Below are 23,653 nucleotides of genomic sequence, written 5' to 3' on the forward strand. Positions count from 1 at the left end.
GATCTGTCCCAAGTAACCTATGATTACCAATCACTGCTGCTGCGGCCAGGCACCTCACCTTTATCGTTTCTCTCATCCTTCAAAAAGTCTTAGAAGTCTATCTAATTATGCCCATTTTATAGATGAGGAAGCTGGAGAATAGAGAGCTTTAAGTAATTTTTCCAAAGTCACTCCAGGAGGCTACAAGGCTGGGCCTGGAGCTAAGGTCATCCTTTGAATAGCATGTACCCCACTGGCTTGCAGACCAATCTGAGGTTTTCTTTTGCCTCCTAACCTGCTGTCTTACACTGGAAAGGAAGCAGTCACAGCTGAGACTTGTGACTTGGCCACCGTCATCATGTTCCCCAGCAGACCAAGGGGATTGAGGTGAGGGTCACTGCTGGGGGCCCCAGTGGGCGGCCACAGGTAGGGGTCCTGGTAAGGCTGAGGGCTGACATGCGCATAGCCCACCCAAAGGGCAGGTGAACAGCTCTGCACGGGGACAGACCTACGAGACCCTTAAAGTAATCTTGAGAGGTGAGGCGCACTGAGCAAAGGCTGCGAGGGGGAAGACAAGATGTTGGAAGGACTAAAAGAACAGGCCGTGGGTGGAGGAGCAGAGTGTGCTGTGCACACCCTCCCTGTGGACAGAGCAGAGCCTCTTCCCCCAGCTCTTTGCCTCTTGAGCTATCCCCCGGACTGTCAGGTTCCAAGCCAGTTGGGCGCGCAGGAGCCCAGGAGGGGAAGGGCCAGGAGGAGGGGCAAGGCCACAGTGGAGTCCTGGGGCAAGCATTTTATTTGTTAATACAAGAATAGAAATTCTGCAATAAATATAATCTAATAAATAACATCTCCAAATAAATAAATATTAATACAACAAACTTAGAGTCATGAGTGGGTGAGGCTGGGGGGCAGGGCCTGGGGGAGCTGCCCCCCGCACCCCGCAATGCTACTGCAATGTAAACTTTCAGGGAACCCTGTGGCTGTGGCTCTGGTTGCCCTCCCCAGCCTGGGCAACCCTCAGACAGCCTGGAAAGGGGATGGGGAGGAGGCACCGTGATGCCAATGACAAGATGCAAGGCAAGGTCCTTTTGGCTGTCATCCTGTGCCACCGACGGCCCTGGGTCCCATCTGTCCCTGCCCCTATGTTTTTGGTATGACCTCCAATGCAGACCCTACCTCTCCTACTTTCAAAGCCCATCTCTTCCTGTTTGGACTTGCCATTGTGTCTGTTTCCTGAATTGGGTGTACTGAGTTATTTGGGGGGTAGGGGAGCAACCCCCATCTAGGAAGAGTGGGGCAGCCAAAGGGTTTCACCCCAGAAAGGCATGTGCTGTAGTGGCCCCCCTCCCTGCCCAAGCATGCTTCCTGGAAGTGCTACAGGAGGGGCTGTGTGGCACTGGTGAGTGCTGGGCAGGAAGCAGGAAGCCAAGAGAGTCTTTGCACCAACCTGAACCACTTAGAGCTCCCTGAAGCACTCCTTCCTGTGGAAATGGGACCAGGCCTATTGCACCTCTTCCCCAGACCTGCAGGACTCTGGGAAGCAGGGAAGGGACAGGCCTTATTGCATCACACCCTCTTCCAAGACTAGAGAGAGCCAGAGGCTCATGGCTTCTGTCTCCTGGCTCAACAGGTGTTGGCACACAGCTTTCTCCCCACCCTCCCCCCCACCAGAGTGGGAGCAGGGTTTGAAGGAGGAAGGGAGGGTGGAGGTGGTAAAGGTCAGAGATCAGAAGCCGTGGGCCTCCAGATGCAGGGTCACTGCAGCCGCAGGGGGCTGCATCTTCTTCTTGAGCCGGTTGAAGTCCTTGGCTGAGCGCCACAGCCAGGTCTGCAGCTCCTTCAGCAGCCAGAAGTCATCCATCTTCTGGAGGAAGTCGCTGTGGGCAGGGCCGGGGGCCCAGGTGGGCTCAGTTCCTGGCAGGGGCTGGGGCAGCGGGTAGCCCAGAGCCGCCATGACGCCCGCGATGCTGCCCAGCAGGCCCTGGAGGCTGGTGCAGAAGTGGGCCAGGCTGCGGCGCAGCTCAGCCGTGGCGGCCTGGCGGTTGAGGCCGCGCAAGTAGCACAGCAGGTGGCTGTAGGCCTCATAGTTCTGGGTCAGCCGCAGTTTGTCGTTGAGGCTTCGCCACACATCCAAGTTGACCGTGGCCCTGGGCAGAGTCTCTGCCCCCAGCCGAGGTGGGTTGAAGTCAGGCTCGTTGAAAGGGGGGCCCAGGTAGTTCAGCTGTGAAAAGGAGAGGGCGATGGGGAAGGGGGAGGGCCGAGAGCCAGCGGCCACCAGGAGATACCTGCCCCCAGAGCTTCTATGTCCCCTGTCCCCTGACACTGGGCCCCTCTCTGTTCCAGGGTCTCCCCTAAGTTTCTCCAGGGATGTCATTTGTATGGAGGTGACAGCTGGGGCAGTGGGGGTGATGAACTCTCCTATGGAGAGGTGTGGAAAGAGAAAAACACACAGGAGATGCTCAGGGAGGACGTGCTGATTGGCTGTGTGTATAAGCCGAGGGACGTGCCCGCCGAGGGATGTGCCCACTGTGGGGCAGGGCAGAGAGGAAGAGAAGCCAGGAGGACCCAGGAGGCCAGGCTGCAGAGGTGGAAGGTGGGCCAGAAGAGTGCAGAGCCAAGAAGAGGAGTTCAGAAGGCAGCAGTGCTCAGCAGTATGGCTGCAAAACAGAGATCAAGGAGAATGAGCCTTAGAAAATTCTGTTGGGTTTGGCAGGGAGGAGGTGCCTGACAACCTTGGAAAGAGCTGTTTCAGTGGCCTAGAGGCCAGATTGCAGGGGGTTAAGGAGTGAGTGGGTGGAGAGGAAGCGGAGGCAGAGGGTGTAGACCACTCCTTCGAGAAATTTGGCAGGGAAAGCCAGGAGAGAGAAAGGGTCGGGAGCTAGAGGGGGTAGCAGAGTCAAGCAAAGGTTTTTGGCCAGGGAAGGGAAAAGCGAGTGGGAAGGCAGAGCGGCCCGTGGGAATCAGAGCTCCATTGGCCTCCCGACATGCCTGGTCCCACCCGCAGAAGGGCAGGGAATAGACGGTACTCACTAAACACTAAGACCCCAAGTCAGGGCTCATGGGAGCAGGGGCTGCAGAAGGAAGAAACTGAGGCAGTCTCTAGCACTGGGCTGGAGGAAGGGTATAGGAGGCAGTCTGGGGAAGTGGACAGAGATTTGCCAACCCTCAAGGGAGAGGCCTGGGGCCCAGGGAGAGGGCTGAGGGGGACGTTTCAGCTGGAGAGAAAGGGAGCAGTGTGGGGCGAGGCCTGGGATAGGCAAAGGCCCAGGGGGAGGTTCACACGCTGACAAGCACAGAGACAAACTAATTTCCTCGGTGTATCCTGGGGCTGGAGCCAGCTCCCCCGCCACCCTCCTCCCCTTTCTTTCCCTGGCTCCAGAGTAGGGTCTGGGATGTGGAAGAGGAACACGGGAAGAGGGGGCCAGTTCCCCATGGTCCTCGGCAACTCTGACCCCCTTTTCTTCTCTCCTGGGCTCTCTGAACACCTCTGGATTGACCCCAGATCCTTATGGCACAACTTCCATCCATACCCTGAACCTCCTGCCACTGCTGGCCTGGCTTTCCTGCAGCCCCCTTCCCCCCAAGTCCCCCCTAGGAGGCCCAGCTAGGATGGGAGAGGCAGACAGAAGGGAGGCCCATGGGTCCAGAGCAGCAGGGCCCCAGGTCTGGGGCAGAGGCGAGCTGGAACACAGGCATGGGAGGTGGGGCCCCTCCATCCCCACCCAGCCCCGCCCGTGCAAGAGACACCACAACACGGTGTAAACAGAAGAGACTTCCCCAGCCCCCAGGGGGAGGCGGGCGGCTGGGCCGGCAGCCAGTGGGGCAATGGGCCAAGGCGGGTGCGAGGCCTGCCCACATGCCTAGTCCTGGGGCCAGGGATGGGGAGGAGGGGGGCACCTAAGAGGGAAGGGCAGGCAATAGGCCAGACATGGGGACCGTTTGGAACCAAAGGGCCCCCCTGGTCCACTGTTGCCCACCAGGACCCCTCCACCATCCTGTCTCTCTCCCACCAACTTCTTCTCTCCCTTGCCCAGCTCCCAGACCTTGCCGCTGCCCCGGGTACTCACGTAGGTCCCAGCCAAACTGCGGAGTTGGTGCTCCAGGTAGCGGGTGAGGTCGTAGGTTTTCTGGATGGAGGGGCCAGGCCCTGGGTCCCCAGTGCGATTGAGGGCTGGCACTGCAGGGAGGTGCCAAAGCACAGCACACAGGCAAGCTAGCATCCCCCACGAGTCCCCTATGGACAGGACGGGCAAGAAGCCATGAGAGCAGGCCCAGGCCCAGTGGACAACAATGCAGCTGGCCGCCCCTTGGGTGTCTGTCCCCACCTTGGGCCGGGTAGGGGGGTGGGGGGCCGCCAGATGGGAGGCAGGGGGGATGGAGGAGGGGAGCATGTCTGGCCTGGGTGTGTGAGTATAGAGGCATGTATGTGTGGATGAGGACTTGGCCTCTGTGTGTGCATCTACCAGTATATATTGGAGAGTATATTAATGTGTCAGCTAATAAAGAGTCACCATATGTATGCCAACATGTATGTGTGCGTACGTGGAGGGATGGGGCCAGGCCTAGGGTCTGTGAATCAGTATTCCTGGGATCAGCCTCCTCTCCCAGCCTCCCAGTCCCACTGGAGCCAAGGGGTGGGAAACAGCATATGTCCCCGCTGCCAGCTGAGAGCAGGCAGCCCTGGGAAGGGCACGGGAGAGGCTGCCCCAAGACAAGTCCAAGCCGAGCCACAGGAGGCAAGGGCTAGGGTTAGATCCCCAGGGTCCGGCTGAAGGACACAGGGCTGGCTCCCATAGTCAGTGGTGGGTACATTCTAGCATAGGATTCCTGGGCATGGACTGGTAGGGTGGAGATTTGCCCCATTCTTATCTAGGAGGTTGGATGGGGAAAAGTGACCTGAATGAGTGTTGTTTGGTTGGTTGGTTTGGTTTTTTGAAAAATTTATTTATTTCAGAGAGAGAGAGAGAGAGAGAGAGAGATTGCATGAGTGGGGGAGGGGCGGGGGCAGAAACAGACTCCCTGCTGAGCATGGAGCCGGACTGGGGGACCATGAGGGGGACCCTGAGATCATGACCTGAGCAGAAATCGAGAGTCGAATGAGAAACCAACTGAGCCACCTAAACACTCCCCTGAATAAGGTCCTTTGATCAGCTTGCAGTGGAGACAGAGGGTGGAGATGGGGTAAGTGAGAGAGGGGAGGGAATATGATGTATGGGTTGGGTTTGGCTTGTCAGCCAACGGTGCTGGAGAGTTTGGACATCTTGGGATACCAGAGCCCAGGCGTCAGTGCCGTGACGACAGACATAAGTTGTTGGGAAACATGATTTTCCCGGCTTTTAGGTGAGGTCCAAGGTGAAGAGAACAAGGCTAGGATTCAGTGGGCACCGGGGCTGGGTAAAGGCAATCAGGGTTAGGTTGGGGTGAGGCTATAATGGGCATTGGGTTAGGTTAGGTTTAAGGACTGGGTTACTTTTAAAGTTTCAGGTTAGTTTATTGGGATTTGGCTGATTGAGTGTGGTTGAGGTTTGAGTCCAGCTGGGGGATGTGGTTAGGTTTGGACAGGCACAGGGTTCGCTGGGGCCAAGGTTTGTGAATGTGTTGATTTAGATGTCAGATGGGGTAACACACAGTACGTCACTAAGAGTAGGGCTCATTTGGGTTTTAAGCTCCAGTAGGTGTGAGATCACGAGTAGTTTCTTCTGCTTTCTATTTTCTACTTTCAAAGTTTTATAATGACATTTGTTGCCGTGATAGTTAGAAATGACTTGGACACGGGGTTTGACAAATTGACCGCACTTAGAGTGAGGGGAAGATTGGAGCTAGTCGTAATGCTGGGTCAGGGTTTTAGAGAGGGTTGAAGACTCGAACTGTATAGAATGTCTATTACAGGGCAGAGGAGTCAGGTGGGGACTTCTGCAGTGGCCCAATCCATCAGTCTTGACCCTTTCAGAGGCTTGGCTACATTATTGATGGTGTCTGGGCTCGGGCAGGGTGGGGGAGTGCACCAGGCTCAGAGACCCTGCCCCTGGGGGTGAGGGGCTCTTGGTTTGAGACCATAGGTGGCTGCGTGTTAAGTCAGAAATCAGGATCAGGCACGTGACTGACCCTCTTGTCCTCATCTCCATCTGCAGCCCGGGGCTTCACCCCTTTCCTCATTCTGCCTCTCCACACCTAGCTTCTGCTGACTGCTTTCCCTTCCATCCACTGTTCCTCACATCCCAAGAAGATTCCAGGCCTTGCTCCTCTGCACCAAGCCTTGGGCTGCCCTCAGTCTGCGTATCTGGTAGAGTCACTCCCAAGATCCTAAGGGTACAACATGGGGTTGGTTTTGGAGGTTGGAGACCTGCCGAGGTGGGCAGTGGCCCTTCCAGCCTTGAGTTAGCAGCAGTGCTGAGGGTCCCAGCTGAAACTCAGATTGGGAGCTGGGCTCACCTCTTTCCCCCACCCTGCTTTGGGCAGCCCTATTGGCCAGACTCCTGAGACTGGGTTTTGCCCTCGCCATGGGAGAGGGGGAGCACAGGGTCAGGAACCCAACTCTGGTCTTGTTTCGTCTCCCCTTCTGGGTCTGTGGGACATCCCTGGGGAGAACTGGCTCCCTACGCAGGGACAACAGGGGGAGAAGCCTTTGGATAAACAAGAGCTAAGTCATCTGGGCAGAAAAACGGCTCATGAAATTAACCAGACCAGACGAGGCCGGTGTTTCCAGGAATATTTCAGTTCTGAGGTAACTGTGTCACTGCAGGCAGGGGGTGGGGTGGGGGGCAGGGGAAGGAGCAGAAGGATCCGACTGACCCTCCCATGGAAAGAGGAAGGAGTCTCAGGTGTCTAGAGGGAGAAGAGGCTAGAACAGGAGAAAGGGGACTGGGCTCTGCTCTCTACTACAACAGCTTCCACGCTGGGCAAGATGTCCCCATATCTCAGACAGCAAACTGATAGCCATCTGGGGCAAAGAACACCTGTGGCTTACTTGTAAGTAGTGCAACTCTGAGCCGCCTGCAGCTTGCCTGCATCACTAGGAGGGAGGATTGGGTGGGCATCCTGGAGCCCTCTTCCATCCTTGTGTGTGTGCAGGTGGACCTGGCCCCTGGGGGCTGCGTCCTGGGCCCCCTCCCCCCAGTCCTGGCCCCTAGCCCAGCCCCCACCCCAGTTCTGCCTCTGGCTGCTGCCCACTGATTGTTTACATCCCGTCTTCCCTTGTGTTTATAAATCCGGCTGAGCACGTGAGGAGCTAATGAGCACAGCTCACGTTTCCTGCTGGAGCCCCCCACCCCCCATCCTGGCCCCCACCCGGGCGGCCCCTAATTCCATCCAGATCCCTGGGCCCTGGGAACCTAGGCTCCCCTCATGAACACACACACACACACACACACACACACACACACACACACTCAGCCCATGCAAGCGCATGGCCACCCTGACACGACTGCACAGGCTGCACAGGCGGGCAGACCCTCATCTGCATGTCTTCAGCCTGCTGCCCCTTGATCCCTGATCTGCCCAGGCTGACCTCATTCAGTGAGGGTGGGGGGCTCAGTGGGGCAGCTGTGCCAGAGCAGTCAGGATGGGTAGGACGAATCAGCCAGGAGACTGCACCTGGGATTGGTGCATAGGAGCCATCAGTCAAAAAACATAGAAGCCAAGGAGGCATCACAAAGCTCCAGAGGTGCTGAAAAATGTGGGAGCCTGCCCACGACCAGCATACCGACCAGCATCCCGGTGACCTTGGAGGGATCTACTGAGGGGAACTGGGGTAAGGAAGTGGATTCTGGGGCCGTGTGTCCACTGTAGTGTGAGATCCAGGCACTGAGACTATAGGAAGTGGCCCTTGGGGGCTCCTCCTGACCTGCCTCCTCAGGGAAAAGCCCACAGAAACAGCCCATGTTTCCTTGTCCCAGACTGGGCTGGCTGCCTTCCCCTCGTCTCCTCTCCCGTCTCCTCTCCCATCCCCGTTCCATCCTCTCCTGGGTTTCCTATGTCCCAGGTCTCCTAGAAGTGCTTAGTGAGTGAGTACACAGCGGCCCAGAAGTCAGGAGCCTGAGCTTGGCCACCAACCCATCAGGTGACTGGGCTTGTGTGAGGACTGCACTGCGCACCCGTGAAAGCAGAACCGTGTGGGGCCACATCTCTGCTGTCATCGGCAACAGCTCCCCCCCCTCTTTCTCTTCCAGCCTAAATGATAGGAGAAACTGAGGCCCAGGGAAGGAAGCAGACAGGTGGGCCGGCTGCCCTGCCTTGTGGAGTCAATATGGATATAGTTGAGCTGTCAGGGAGAGAGAGTTCCGGATTGTGCTGCAAGAGGACCCTGGGTGTTCCCAAGGGGTGCAGGATGGGGGGTGGGGGTGCTGAGCAGCCAGCTGAGAGCCAGACAAGGGGACCAAGAAAAGGAAATAGTCTGGGCAAGTGTGTGGGTGAGTTTGAAAGGGTGTTGGTATTCAGAGGTGTGGGAGGGGCCGGGAGGGAGCGGGCAGGAGCCAGGGTGTGAATAGGCAGGTGGGATTGGATTGCGGGGAGGAATGTGAAGTGTCAGTAATAGAGTAGCTGGTGTGGCCGGGTGGTGTGCACAAGTGTGAACAGGGCAGGAGTGCAGGGCTCTGTGGAGGGCAGAGGGAGCCATTACACCAGTCTGCAAGAGAGACTGGGGAAGGGAGGGCTGCTAGGTGACACTTGTTGCCATCTGCCTGGTGCCTGTTTTCTCCCCTGGTTGAGTGGGTGTCTCCAGGGCAGTGAGGGTGGCAGAGCCAAACTGCGAAAGGGTGGGGGCAGGGTCTGGTCTGTCAGAGGAATGTGTCCCTGGGTCCCGAGGGAGGGGCAGTGTGTGCTCAGAGCCGGAAACGGGGTCTGTGGGGGTTGTGAAAGCCCGGAGATGTCAGCCCCTCTGGGTCAGGGTCAGGGTCAGAGAGTGCCTGACACAGATGTGTGTCCAGCAGCGTCACCCACAGCCTCTCTCCAAGGCTGGGGACCCCCGGCGCCCCTCCCCTCCTGCCCCTGCCGGGAGGGCCGGGCCGGGCGCTGGAGGAAACTGGGACGGGGTCCTCAGGGACGGGGCGTGTGGGGTGAGGACTTCTGGGGCGCAGTGTGGAGTCACTGGGAAGGACGGTGGGGAGGGCAGAGACCAGGGGACTCCGGCGAGGCCCGGGCGCCGGGGGTTTCCCTCGAGGGGCTCGGCTCTCGCTGGCCCTCCCCCACGGCGGTGACCTCTCGCTCCCGGCCCCCTCCCCGCGGCGGCGGCGCCTTCCCCCTGTGTGGCCTCGGCGCCCCCGGCCCCGCCCCCGGCCCGCTCCCGCCCGGTCGCTCCCTTCCCGGCGGCGGGGGCGGGGGCGGGGTCCGGGGCGCCGGGCTCCGGGCTCCGGGCTCCGGGCTCCGCCGCTGCCCTTTCCCGCGCGTCAATTCCCCGCCCGCCCTCCCGCCCTCCCGCGGGCCGCCGGGGCCGAGCGGCCGCTGCCCCGCTCCCGGGCCGGCGACCGACGTTCTCCCGCCGGGTCCGGCCGGGCTGCGCGCGTCCCCCGCACTAGTCACTCCCAGGCCGCGGTGGGCCGGACCCGGGCTCGCCCCCGCCGCCCCCGCCGCCGGCCCCTACCTGCCGCCAGCTCGCCGGCCGCGGGCAGCATGGTGGGCTCCGGCCGCGGCGCGCCCCGAGGAAGCCGCGAGTCCCGCAGCCCGGCCCGGCCCGGCCCGGCTCTGCCCTCCGCCCTCCTCCCCGCCCGCCCGCCCTCCTTCCCGCCCTCCCCTCCCTCCCGGCGGGCCGCGGAGGGAGCGCGGCGGCCCGAGGTGTCGGCCTCCCCGCGCCTGCCGCCGGCGCGGCCTCGGGCTCCCCGCCTCCTCCCTCCTCCTCCCTCCTCCCGCCGCCTCCCGCGCCCCGCGCCCCGCGCCCGGCTCCCCGCGCCCCGCGCCCCGCGCCCCGCGCCCGCCGCGGACTCGCTCTTCCCAACTTTCGCGCGGGACTGCTTCCGCCGGGATCCCCGGGACCCCGCCTGGCGGGGGCTCCAGGTCGCGGGTCCCCGGGTCGGCGGGTCGCGCTCCGGCCCCCGGCGCCGGCTGGAGGAACGCCGCGTCCCCGCCCGGCCCCTCTCGAGGGCGCCCGCCGGGCCCCCCCCGGCCCGAGCCCCGCTGGCGGGGTAGCTGCCGGCTCCCGGCCCGGCCCGGCTCGGGGCTCCCGGGGGGTGGGGGGAGCACGGGGACCGGATCTCGCGGCTCCCGGGCGGAGGCGGGGGCCGGGGCCTCGGACGCCGGGCTCCTACCTGCTCGGAGGTCCATGGGGCCGGGGGCCGGGCCGGCCGGGCGCGGCTGCTCTCCCGGAGGCTGGCGGAGTGGGAGGGCGAGCCGCGGCTCCGGCGAAGCTTTAATAATCCCATCCGCCAGGCCCACTCGCAGGTTTTTTTCGCTCGGTTTCGGATTTTTTTTTTTTTTTCGGTGTGGGACATTCTGCAAACTTTTTTTTTTTTTTTTTTTTTTTTCTGACGTGTAAAGCTGTAACCACAAATTGTAGCGGCCCTCCCCGGGGTGGGGGGAGGAGGGGGGAGGAGGGAAGGGAGGGCTTCTGGGGCTCCTCTCCCTCCCACAACACCGAGGGGGGGTGAGGTGAGGCGAGGCTGCGGCGGTACCACCCTGGGCCTCCTGGGGGAGGGGGCGGGGAGGGCATCGGTCGGTCGGCAGAGTCCTGGAGCGGGGGAGTGAGCCGCCCGGTCCTTTACTCCTCCGACGGCGTCGACCTGGGGTGTGGGGTCCCGGCGCTCACCCTACCTCTGCCTCCTCATCCCTAACCTTCCCTCCCCTCCCCCTCCCCCTGAGTAAATGCAATGACACATTCTCCCAAATGCCAGCGAGCTGGCTCCGTAGCAAGTGATGGTGTTTTTCCTGCTGCCCTTTGTCTGGGCTGGCCGCCCCCCTTGCCTATTGTCCCGCCGCCTGTCCCATTTCCAAAAGCTGGGGCTGAGGGAGGCGCTGGGGCTGGGGCAGGTGACTAACCGGCTCGCTATGCCCCCTAGGGTGGGGGCGGCAGAGGGCACCGCAGTCCCACCGGCCAGCTCCAAGGAGAGCGGAGGGCACTTGGCGGAGGGTTTTTGCCTCAGGTTCACAAGGTCCTTCATCCTTCCCAGTGGCCGGGAGAGTGCACATGGGTGGGGGAATTGTAGTTCATTAATCAGCACGAGGCACCGGACCAGTTTCAACACCAGAGGCTGCAGGGGTGACTCAGCGGGAATACTCCCATTCAAGGCGATGGACAGACCAAGAGTCCCCGTTTGTGAAATTCTTCCCCCAAAAGACTTTTGGTTTTCTCTCGCCTTTGGGGTTTGGAGTCGCTGGTGTTTCCAGTGGTGGGGTAGGGGTGGTTTGGTTGCAGAGTGCTCTCCCTCCTTCCTTCCCTCTGGCCTGGGTTAGGATTTGCAGGGGGGATACCTGGGAGACCCATAAGCCTAGACCCTCCCTAGAGGGTCTCCTTCCCACCCCCTTTCCTCCCTACAGAGAGCTGCCAGGGAGAGTGAGTACAGAGGAAATGGCTCTCTCCCATCTGGGGCTTGCAGACAGTCTCCTCTCGGTTACTTCTTGGGGGACAGTCCTTTGGTCTCCAAGGCTTGAGTGCTCTAGATCCAGACCACCAATTAAATCATTTGGTAATAACTTGCTTCTGTTGTTTATTTGTTTTTTCAAAGTGGGAGAGGCAGTGGTGGTGGGCCAGCCCTGGAAAGTGATTGCTCTCTCTGGAATAGCATCAGATTCTTCACTCCACACTCCTGCCCCAGTGCCCCCAGAGAAAGGAAGGCAGGCACCCTGCCAGCCCTGCCACAGCCCTTCCAGCCTGCAGGTCAGAGCCGGCGGATTGGTCAGGACCAGGGCCGGGTTCCCAGGGCAGCTCTTCCCTTTTCTGCACTGTGCAGACTGAGGTGGGGGGGTGGGGGGGTGGGGAAGAAGTTTGTTTTCAATTACCTCACTGGAGTGGGACAGACTTTGTTGTTGGTTTTCTTTCTTTCTTTCTTTCTTTCTTTCTTTCTTTCTTTCTTTCTTTCTTTCTTTTTTTCTTTCTTTCTCCTTTTTCTTTCTAAACAAGGAGAAAAAGAGCTGGGAAAGGGGAGCTGGTCCAGGGTTGGGGGCAGGGGGCTTTCCAGGGCATCAGTAGCAGCTCTGATGAAACCTGCGGGGGGGGGGGGGGGGTGTCCTGCTGAAAAATGCTGGGGGGGCCTCTTCCCCCTCACCCCTCCACCCCAGCCAGTACTCTGGAGTTTCAATGACATTCTTGGCGGGTGAGCCCCACGATCTTTTGATGCCCATGCCAAGGTCAAGAAGGCAGATGCCCAGTGAGTGACTGGCACTGAGGCCAGCCATGAGGTCCTGGAGCGCCTCCCTTTCAGAGGGAGGGAGCCATAAAGGGAAGGGGGGGTACTATCCGTCCTTCTCCCTGGTTTGCAGCCTGCTCCTTGTGGAGAGTGTCTGCACAGACAATGTGGTTTGGATTTGGCTGAGCCCCCTCAGCACCTTATAAAGCACCTTGCTGAGTCAGGGAGAAAGCAGCCCCCACACGGGAGAGGAGGAGGGGGGCAAGGGGAAAGAGCGAAAGGGGAGCCAAAGGAGGAGGGTGGGGGCTGAGAGCAGAGGAGGGAAAAGGAGAAGGAAAGGGCAGGAAAGAGGAGAGGCAAAGAGGCAAATAAATGGGTGGGAGTGGGAAGGAGGGGAGGAGGCAGGAGCCCAAGGAGGAAGAGGAACAGAGTGTGTGGTGGAAGGGGAGAGAAGCTCACCACGCTGCACACCCCCTCACCCTGCACAGCAAATGTTCACCTCAGGAGTCCAGAAACTTGGTCTGCAGGAATGGAGGACCGTGGCTCCAAAATGGGGACCCAGGCCAAGTAGGTGCAGGGACGATGAGCTTTACACACTGACCCCCAGCTCCCAGCTTGATACACTGACCCCACACACTGGGGAAGTCCCCTTCTCCCTCTGCCTCTTGTCTAGACTTGCATGCCAGCCCTCTCCCTTCACCCAGGGGTGGCCAAACCCTCCCCCCCCCCCATCTTTCCCACTGCCAAAGGGAAAATCAGCTACATCTCCAAGTTGCCAGTGCCCCTCTGCCATGCCTGGGCAAAGGCAGCAGGCTAGGAGCTGCCAGTTGGGTTGGGGTGGGGGCTGGAATAAAGACCGAGCCTTTCTGCTGCCAAATCCCAAATAGGGTGGGCTGTTGGAACTCGGGGGAGTGGGATAGAAGGAAGAAAGGAGAAGCAGAGCAGGAATAGCCCCTCCAGCGTTTCTGGGATGGGGACACAGGTGGCTGCCCTCTGATTTCCAGCTAGGATCCTCACGCAGGTTCCTGCCCCCCGCCCCCTCCCCCAAGGGATTCTTGTTCTGGCATTGCTGCTGAGGGCAGGGCAGAGGTTACAGCAGACTCCAGCCCCCTTAGCCCCAGAGCCATCTGTCTTGGTAGGAGGTACAGGCATTTCCTGAAACCCTGCTGGGTGCTAGGCACTGCAGAGGACAGAGGGGACGAGGAAAACCCAACCCTGCCTTGAAGAATTTCATGGTCCTGTGACAAGAGGCACTCATTAAACTGAGATCAGAGGATGGAGAGGGCAGGAGAGCTCTAGGAGGAGGTGGAGCTTCAGGGTGGAAATATAGCTGTATGGCCGGAGGGGCAGTGGCAAGCACCGGAAGAGGCATGGAGGTAGTCCTTGGCCTGGCCTACCCGGCTCCCTGCATCTCTGCAGGTCGCCAGGCTGGGAGTCAGGGTGAGGGGCTTCCTTCCAGTTGGCCAGTGTGGCCTTGGGATAAGCCATCACCCCTTCATGGAATGGGTTATGACCACCTAGGCCCTCTTCCCACTCAGGATGGCGGGAGAGCAGTGAGCTCACGAGGAGGACACTGCTTTGGTGCTCACTCTGCCTTCCAGACTCCAGGCCTTATCATCCACAGGGAGTGGCAGACCAGGCCCCAAGGAGTGTGGCTGGGAATGGGTCAGGGCTGGCACTGGGTGATGCCTGAGTTGCCCTCCACAGGAGTGGGGGTGAGTCAGTGTTGGCTCAGGGACAGGCTAGACCCCCTCCTTTCCCTCTCCCTTCCCTTGCTACACCCATAACTGGTATCCCCAGGAAAGGCACTCCGGACACCCCCAAAACACCATGACCCACACAGCTGCAGAACTGGCACTGAGGGGGTCCTAGCCCTGAGGATGTCATGATTTCTGACTAGGGAGACTTCTGGTCCAGTCCCCTCCTGATGGGTAAGCAAGAGTATGTTGTTGAAGAAGCCCACAGAGGTAAGTAAGGGCACTTGTGAACTCATTCCTGTGCTCACCAAACATCTCCTGGGTAGACAGTGAGGAGCCCCAGAGGGCCATCAAATGAGGGTTAGAGGCTGACCCATGTGCAGGCAGGAGAGGCAGGGGCCTGCCAGTGCCTGATGCAATGCCTGACATTTCATGGTGACACTTTTAAACCTTTTAGGACTCTAAGACTTAACTACTGGCAATAGTTTAAACATACTGAGCTCTCACTCTGTGTTGGGTCCTGTGCTAAGGTTTTTGGGACGATACCATCTTGTTCTTACAGTAACCCTATAAAATAGGAACTATGATTTACCCATTTTATATGTGAGGACATTGAAGCTTGGTAAGATGAAGTCACTTGTCTTAAGGTCACACAAGGGGCAGAACTAGGACTGGAACCCAGCACTGTCTGCCCTCTGAACTACACCACTCAGGATGTAAGGGTGATCTGGTTGTGAAATCTGTCACTCCATTGATCACCAGGGTTGATTCGGCTGATCTGGCTGGCTAGGTGAGTGTCTCCTTCCTCCCTCACCCATTCCATGTGCATCCCTCCAGAAGCTGAGGGCTTGGTTGAAGAAGATGACCATCACTGATAGAGGAGGACCGTTCTTCGGTCAAGGGTATATGAGTAGCTGCACTCACCTGCTAAAACCTCCAAACAAGCTCTCAAGGTCCATTTGAACTACACCACTCAGGCGCTAAATGGGGAGGAAGGTCCTGAAAGGGGAAAAGGCTGGGTGCCAAAGACTGGCTCCAGAGGCAGCAGGACTTGTCAGAGCCCCCTGGCTATGAGGTATCTCACCTGGGGCCAGCCTGTTTTTAAAGGACGCTAAGAGGAACCTTGGGAAGAAGGAGAGCCCCTCCAAACCCGCCCCCCCCCCAGTCCCCGTCTGCACCTGGAGCTGGAGACCTGGGCTCTCATGCCCTCCACCCATCACCCATGGCTGACACAAACTGCCTGTGTGATGCTGGGTCAGGTGCCTGACCTGAGCCCTCCTGGGGAGGGGAAAGTGCTCCATTCCCCTCAGCTAGAATTATAGATTCCATGAGCAGGTAAGCATGTTTGAATCACTGAATGAGGCTGAACTGCGTGTTAGATACCCACCTGCCCCAGCCAGAGTGAGGGCTTCCCCAGGCTTGGAGGGCCTGACTATCCTGCCTGCTGTGTGAGGACTAGGGAGGCTCAGAGGCCCTGCTTGGGCTGCCGGGCCAGACAAAGCTCCCTGGGATCCGCTTCCCTGAGGCAGCCTCCTCTCCATCACCACCCAGCATACTCCACCAAGTGTGTGGGGGGGGCACAAAGAGCAGAAGGGGGAGGACAGGCAGCAGGGCCATTGTCCACTTTCCCTTTCACGCTAGTGGGCAGGAGCCCAGAGGGCCCTGCCTCACCCTGAGCTGGCAGTGATGTCAGCGGAAACCCCGGGGGGCCGGCCCCAGGACCTCCTCCTACCTCAGCCAAGGCCCTACCCTGCTCTGCTTCCCCACCCACACCTGGCCTGGCTCAACCCTCGGGGACACCGCACCTACCTGCCCTCAGCTTTCCCCGCCAGGCTGAGAGGAACCCGGTCCTGTGGCCTGCCTCTCCCCTGCCCTACCCAGGCTTTGTCTCCCCATCTGCAAGGATGTCTGGGTGATGAGTGCATGAGGAAGGCAGGGGTACCCCTGCTCACCTCCTCCTCCCCTGCCTGCCAGGAGCTTCCCCGCCATCCTCCCAGGATGTTCCATTGCCCTGGCCAACCCATGCCCTGGGCTCAGTGACTCCGTCTCCCCTGGCAGAGAAGCGGGGTTACCTCTCCCTGGGCTGGGAGATCCTTATCCTGCCCTGCTGAGTCACTGCCGGCTCCTCCCGCCCTGTCCCCTCCCTCCTCACTAGCCACCCTCCTTCAGACTTCTCAGTCTTTCTCCAGAGCTTCTGGGTTTCTCAGGGGCCCCACAGGTCAGAGGACAGACAGCACCTCCCTGGAACGACTCAGAGTCCCACCCCAAGTGGCTGCCATCCCAGCGCTGTCAGGACAGTAAAGTGAGCGAGGTGCCCCTCCATCTTTACCAGCCGTGTGACCTTGGGCAAGTCACTTGGCCCTTCTACACCTCACTTTTCTCTTGCATAGAACAGGATGATGATAATGATACCTTCCTCCGAAGAAGTGCAATTGAATTAATACAAGTCAAATCTCTGGCATTCAGCACTTGATTATGTTGAATATTATTGTTACTTGCTCCCCATACCCTATCCTCCTGTCTCGGCTAATGATGCCCTTCCCCTTCCAAGTCCCCATGCCCACATATCTTTAGATTTTACTTTCCTCCCAAAGCCTGTCCCCACAAGCCACTCACCCCCCTATAGAGCACCTACACAAGACTGGAGAGTTCTAGAGTTGGGCCATTCCTTGTTCAACTCTCCTCCCACCAACTCCTAAGCATTTGCCTTTGTACCCTGACAGCCTCCTCCCAGGGGTTCCATGAATCGAAGGAGGGCTGGAGGGGCAGGGTGGACACTCAGGGCACAGGAAGCTCTGAGGGGATGATAAGAGCATAAATCTGTCCTGGTTGAGCTGGACGCATCTGGGCTTCTTGGCCATGGGTCCCTCTGCGAGACATGAGAGATTTGGGTCTTCGAGGAGCTACCCCCTCTGTGGTCCCCAGGGGTACCTCTCAGAGGTCCTATTGTGTGCTTCTCACCAGAGCACCCTGAGCACCAGCCAGTCTCAGCTGCTGCCCCCCTGCAAGAGGTGTGACATGATACGCACCTCAGGAGTTCAAGAAGCTGTACCAAGGGCAGCTGTGTGGAGCGAGGAGAGGGCAGGGAGGGATCGCAAGGGGCTGAGGAGGGCCTGGGTGGCAAAGAGGGGAAGGCCATGTCTGGCCTGGAATCCATGTCTGGCGGGGGGGAGAACTGGTGCTCAGGCCTGTGGGGCACAGCAGCCCATCGGTTCTCAGAAGCCCCCTGTCTAGGCACCTCGAGGAGGAACGCTGTAGATCAACAGAGATCCACACCCTGCCCCCCAGGGGCCCCAGATCTGCTGGCATGGTGGGCAAGTGGCTCCAGAACCACCCTGCTCTTCAGGAGTGGCCTCCTCCCTGCCCTACCCCAGGTGCCTGAGGTCTCTCTGCCCTCTCCCTCCACCACAGCCAGGGAGGATGGCTTCTCAGCCCCCTTCCCCCCTGGGCCGTAGCATAGCATTGCACACTGAGCTGGCACCCTTGTGCACTCGCTTGCCCAACTCAGGGCTGAGCTGCCTAGTCTCTGCTCTGGAAGCTGGTACTGTACGCGGTGTCTGTCTCCCTCTGCTGGTCCCTTAAGGGACAGCCTGGCCAGGACGCTTTCCATAGAGCTAGTGGCATCCACGTCTCCCCAGACGGAGGATGCTGAGTACTGGAGGGTGGAGGGAAGGGCCCGGGGACTCAGCACAGCTGGAGCCTCCGCAGGAACACCGACCCTGCCTCCTGAGTCGGGAAGCCTGAAGCCAGCCTCTGACAGCGGCCCCGAGGGGTGGCCTCCCGGGTGCCTTCCCGACAGACCAGCAGGCCCCAAACAGCCTCCTTCCCCTTCCAACCCCTGAATGGAACTGTCATCCATGGATTTATCTGAACCTTTTGTGAAGTTATTTATATTTCCAGCCGAGACCACATCTTGGAGTAATGAGTTCCATCGGTGGTGTCCTCCCCTGCTGGGTGAAGCACGCTGCCTTTGATTTGTCCTAAACTTACCTCACTTGTGCTCCAAGGGGGCCCTGTAACTCCAGCATGCCAGGTTTTAGTGAACAAGCTGGAGCTTCCCCCTTCGCATCCCTGCTGTGGGCTTAAGAACTTCCATCCCACCTCCCTTCTGCCTCTACCCTGCAGCCTGAAGAGATTCGGTCTCTCCTCGGGCCGCATGAGCAGTCATTACCCGGAGCCAGCCTCTGGCAGCCTGCAAGGACAGCAGGACTTGCAGTCCCCCCACGAGGCGGAGGGTCCCGAGGGCCCCGAGGGCTCCGCACTGAGGTCGGCACGTGGCAACACTGCAGCCTCCCTCCACCGCACCTCTTCTCTCTTCTTGGGGCTGACTTCTGCCCCTACCAGAGCCCTTCTTTGATCCTCCAGTCCCTGGTGGCCTCTGGGCCTCTCTCTGGAATGTTTCTCTGTGGGGACTTTCCTGACAGGTTCCTAGTGGGATTCACTGGGGCTCTGTCCATGTGGATTTTTTTTCTTTAAGATTTTGAGAGAGAGAGAGCAGGGGGAGGAGCAGAGGGGGAAGGACAAACAGACTCCTCCGCTGAGCAGGGAGCCTGATGGGGTACTTGATCTCAGACCCTGGGATCATGACCTGAGCCGAAGGCAGCTGCTCAACTGACTGAGCCACCCAGGTGCCCTTGTCCGTGCAGACTTACATTGTTTCCAGTCCTGACCCTAAAGTGTGATGAAGGTGCACTCCAGAGACGGAGGCGGCAGGACACAACCCTACTAACAGTGACACTGGCGGTGTGTACTAGGAGCTCTGTGGACCCTGGCAGGGCTACCCCTCACCACAGTCCCTGAGGGAAGGACTGGTACCACCCTGCTCAAGCTGTAGGTGAGAATCTGAGAAGGTAAGCAACCTGTCCATGTGCACACACCCTGCAAGTGGTGGAGCCCCGTCTTGGCAGGTTGGTACCTGGAGTGCCCTTAGTCCACCACAGCAGATAGTCTGGGTTCAAGTCTTGCAAAGTCACCAAACGCTAGACACTGGTCGTTCAATATATGCTTCTTAAGCTGCTGCTCTGTACCAAGCTTGTTCTGGTTGCTGGGAGAGATGGCGGAGACCAAGGAAGGCCTGGGCAGCGCTTGCGTGCAGGGGGCTGGCAGTGCCTGGTGTCACAGGCAGGCAAGGGGTGCCCTGCCAGTACCGCGCCCCCGGCAGCTCGCAGCTCCCTTACCCCAGAGTGACCACCCGTATACTGTGTTGTGTGTGTGCACAGCCCAGCGGACTTCCTGCAGAGCCTTGGCACAGGCCGTTCCCTCTACTCAGTATTTCTGCACAGGAGTGGAAGCCCCTGAGGGCGGGGACTTTTGTCCTGCACTCTCTCTTCCTGTAGAGAAGTGTATCTAATACAGGTTAAATAAATGAATGACTGAGCTCCAGGAATTCCTGCATTTTTAAAAGGATTTCATTTTATTTATTTTTTAATTTTTATTTATTTTAAAAAATATTTTATTTATTTATTTGAGAGAGAGAGAGAGAAGAAGCAGACTCGATCCCTGGTCTCCAGGACCACACCCTGGGCTAAATCGCTGAGCCACCCTGGCTGCCCGAGGATTTTATTTTTAAGTAATCTCTATGCCCAACATGGGGCTCGAGCTTACAACCTCGAGATCAGGAGTCGCATGTTCCTCTGACAGAGCCAGCTAGGCAACCCTGAATTCCTGCATTCTTAAACTTAACCATTTGGGTAAGAAGTGGTTAAAGAGAAGAAGTTTCCCAGCAGATAATTATTTTAAAAGTTTGAAATGGTAATGGCCTTCCTCCATTCCGTATCCACCTCACCACACACATATGCCCCAATACCCATATGCTTATGTACTTGTAGGAGACCATCTTGAATATGGTGCGAGGTAAGAATTTGGGGTTTGAAAAGATCCTGAGAGAGCATCTCATGCAACCCTCTCATTTTATCAAGGAAGAAACAGGCTCAAGGGATGGCCTTGGCTCGCTTGTGATTCTCTGTGAATGGGGCTGGAGCTATGCCAGGTCTCTCCACCTCTTGCACAGACCCCAAATTTTCGTTGGGTTCCCAACACAAAGTGTTCTTACCATTGTGAGACCCTCATCCTCCACTGTGCCTCCTTTGTCTGGACCAGAAAGACATCATTGCCTGTGCCAAGTGAAAGCTGGGAGAGGCTGCCCAGCTTCAGACAGGAGATCTACCTTCCAGTCTCACAGTCTGGGGGAAGCAGGATGCCAGTTACAGCTCCTCTCCAGAGCTGTGGCCAGATGACAGGCCCAGAGAAGCTGAGGGCCCTGTCAAGATCACATCAAGGTTGGAAACAACCTGGGTAAGCATCTTACGTCACCAACCACAGTTGTACAGATGAGGAAATGGCTGCAGAGACAGAGAGGGACCCACCCAGTTACACAGCAAGTCAGCGGTGAAGCACAGACTAGAGACAACTGGCTTCTGGCAGGGTGTGTGTTGTGTCCAAATACATTTAAAAAAGACATTAAAAAGACATTAAAAATCCTAAAGAAGGGCGCTTGGCTGGCTCAGTCGGTAGAACATGCAACTCTTGATCTTGAGATTATAAAGGTTGTAAATTCAAGCCCACATTGGGCATAGAGTTTATTTATTTATTTATTTATTAAATTTTATTTATTTATTCATGATAGACATAGAGAGAGAGAAAGAGAGGCAGAGACACAGGCAGAGGGAGAAGCAGGCTCCATGCCGGGAGCCCGACCCGGGACTCGATCCTGGGACTCCGGGATTGCACCCCGGGCCAAAGGCAGGCGCTAAACCACTGAGCCACCCAGGGATCCCCGAGATTATTTTTTTTTTTTTTTTTTTTTATTTATGATAGGCACACAGTGAGAGAGAGAGAGGCAGAGACACAGGCAGAGGGAGAAGCAGGCTCCATGCATCGGGAGCCCGATGTGGGATTCGATCCTGGGTCTCCAGGATCGCGCCCTGGGCCAAAGGCAGGCGCCAAACCGCTGCGCCACCCAGGGATCCCCCGAGATTATTTTTTTAAAGATTTTATTTATTTATTCATGAGACACACACACACACACACAGAGGCAGAGACACAGGCAGAGGGAGAAGCAGGATCCCTGCAGGGAGTCCAATGTGGGACTCCAATCCTGGACTTGAGATGCCTTGAGCCAAAGGCAGACGCCCAACCACTGAGCCACCCAGGCGTTCCAGGCATAGAGATTACTTAAAAAACAACAACTTAAATTTGCGTGTGTATGTGTGTGTATTTGTGTATGTGTGTCTGAAGACTCATTAAGAAACCTGAAGAGGGGATTCCTGGGTGGCTCAGTGGTTTGGCGCCTGCCTTTGGCCCAGGGCGCGATCCTGGAGTACCGGGGATCAAGTCCCCCGTCGGGCTCCCCGCATGGAGCCTGCTTCTCCCTCTGCCTGTCTCTGCCTCTCTCTTTCTCTGTGTCTATCATGAACAGATAAATAAATCTTTTTTTTTTAGATAAATAAATCTTAAAAAAAAAAAAAAAACCTGAAGAGTTTGGGGTGCCTGGGTGGCATAGTCACTTAAGTATCCAACTCTTGGTTTTGGCTCAGGTCATGAGATTGAAACCCTCGTTGGGCTCTGCACTCAGCTAGGTCTTCTTAAGACTCCCTCCCCACTCCCTCTACCCACCCCCTCAAATAAACAAATAAATCTTTATTTTTTAAAGATTTTATTTATTAATTTATTTCGGGGAGACAGAGAGACATACCGCACAAGCAGGGGGAGTGGCAGAGGGAGGAGAAGCAGACTCCCTGCTGAGCAGGAAGTCCCACGTTGGAGTTGAACTCAGGACCCTGGGATCATGACCTGAGCCAAAGGCAGACACCCAACCAACTGAGCCACCCAGGTGTCCCTAAAGAAATAAACCTTAAAAAAGAAAAATAAAACCCTGGAGTTTATGTCTCCCTTGCCCTCCCCAGGGCCCTGCCTCAAAGACCTCAAGGCGATAGGACCTTCCAGCCCCATAGGTGTCAGTGGCAGAGGTGAGACTGTGTGATTATTTCCCCTCCTTGCTTTCCCGGGAGCCTTGACATCTGCCTCCTGTTCCAGTTGGGCTGCTCAGGTAATGGCTGTGGGGTAAAGCTGTGAAGGCCATGCTGAGTTACACTGGGATAAAGAAAGAGAGGGAGGGAGAGACAGAGAGGAGAGAGGGAAGGAAGAGAGTAGCTAATGCTAAGTTCTTTTGTGGATTTTATTTATTTTTTGTGGATTTTATTTTTTTGACAGAATGTGGAGAGGAGATAGCTACTGTCCAGGAAAAAAATGGGACTGTGTTGGAAGCTTCATGACAGCAGTTCATGTAGACACCTATGTATGAAAGACTGTTGCAGTGTGATGGGCAGTGGGGGCTGGTGAACAAAAGGCCTGTCTGAGGACCAGCAACTAAAGCTGTGCCCTAGGAAGAGAAGGAGCCAGCAGGGGGAACGTCCGTCAGGAGGACGTTTTAGGAAGATCGCTTTGGTGCCATTTGGAGAGCGGACTGCAGAAGACAGGAGGCAAGAGACCATTCAGCTCCTACAGTCGTTCAGGTGAGAGAGGATGGTGGCCCGAGCCAGGATGATGGCTGTGGAGATGGAAGAGTGTGCCATCTCTTTGGAAGGTGGGACAGTCAGGGCTTATACAAGGACTACAATACCTGGGGTGATGGAGAGGGTCTAGGCTGACTCCCAGTGTAAATGCCTGGGTTGAGGGGGGACCATTTACACTGACCCCCATGGAAGGCAAGAATAGCCTCACCCAGTGCTCTAGAGAAGTCTGGTGATGGCACGGACACTGAGGCACGGGGGGCGGGGTCCGGAATCACAGGCCAGGAGCTGGAGGGCAAACGGCTGGTAGACAAACACCACTCCTCACTGCAGACAATACCAGAAGGGCAGGGCCAAGCAGGTCCTAAGAAATGTGGGGATGCCCAGGGCCCTGAAAGGCCCTACAGAACCTGGATGCTGTGGGGGCTTGAGTTCAGGAAATCCCTTAGGGACTTCCCTTCCACTTTGCAGACTTGGAGCCCAGAGCCCAGGGCGAGGGGGAAAATTCCCTGACGAACCGCCCCCTTCTGCACAGTCCTGGAGGCTTTTTAAAAATGACCCCATAAACGTGACTCTTCCCTCTTATAACGTTTCCAGCGCTTCCCACTGGTGTCCCCCACCATTTGGCAGCCTTCATCCCTCTGCAAGGCTCACAGGCCAGTTCCCTCCACGAGGGCCAAAGCCCACGCACCAATGCCCTTTCCTCCCGCTCCCCCTGCTAGGTACACCCTTCTACTCCTTTGAGCCCCCAGAATCTTCCGTTCTCCAAGGGTCAATGACGGATCCTCGAAGCCACAACGAACAGCCACTCTCCCACGCTGGAGTCCTGCAGGAAACTGCTTTCATCTCGTTAGAGCTGGTGGCTGCTGCCTGCGTCCCCGGGACGCTCCAGCTCGACCCCACGTCCAGACAGGCGCCCAGGAAGACCGGTACGAAGCGGCCCAGGAGGGCTCGCCCGCACACGTGCTCGCTGCCTCGCGCCGGGGACTTCGTGCTCTTGGTGTCCAGGTGCGCAGCCGCCGAGGCCCCGCCAGGCCGGCCGGCGCCCCGCGCTCCCGGCTCCGGTGACCGCCGCCCGCCCCTCACCGGGGACCCCGTCACGTGACGGCGGAGCAGCCGGACGTTTTCTCACGTGACGGAGGCGCCGGCGTGTGGACCAATGAGAAGGCGGGGGCGGGGCTTCCGAGGGGCG

At 58.0% G+C, this 23,653-nt stretch overlaps 1 protein-coding gene across 3 annotated transcripts; it reads right to left on the minus strand.

The window, feature by feature from the left end:
* Positions 1-757: 757 nt before the first annotated feature.
* Positions 758-10,385, minus strand: CLCF1 (cardiotrophin like cytokine factor 1). Of its 3 annotated transcripts, XM_072790107.1 has the most exons (4): positions 10,221-10,366; positions 6,088-6,285; positions 4,050-4,216; positions 758-2,203 (listed from the first exon to the last, which is right to left on the minus strand). In XM_072790107.1, exons 3-4 carry the CDS (start codon positions 4,200-4,202, stop codon positions 1,709-1,711), a joined length of 648 nt encoding a protein of 215 aa, XP_072646208.1. In that variant the 5' UTR covers positions 4,203-4,216; positions 6,088-6,285; positions 10,221-10,366; the 3' UTR covers positions 758-1,708. The 3 variants fall into 3 exon arrangements, with proteins under 3 accessions (XP_072646208.1, XP_072646207.1, XP_072646206.1); XM_072790106.1 differs by lacking the exon at positions 6,088-6,285 and having other exon boundaries at positions 10,221-10,385; XM_072790105.1 differs by lacking the exons at positions 6,088-6,285; positions 10,221-10,366 and adding an exon at positions 9,560-9,648.
* Positions 10,386-23,653: the final 13,268 nt, after the last annotated feature.

This window comes from Canis lupus, chromosome 21, assembly GCF_048164855.1.
Source record: "Canis lupus baileyi chromosome 21, mCanLup2.hap1, whole genome shotgun sequence".
Taxonomy (NCBI): domain Eukaryota; kingdom Metazoa; phylum Chordata; class Mammalia; order Carnivora; family Canidae; genus Canis; species Canis lupus.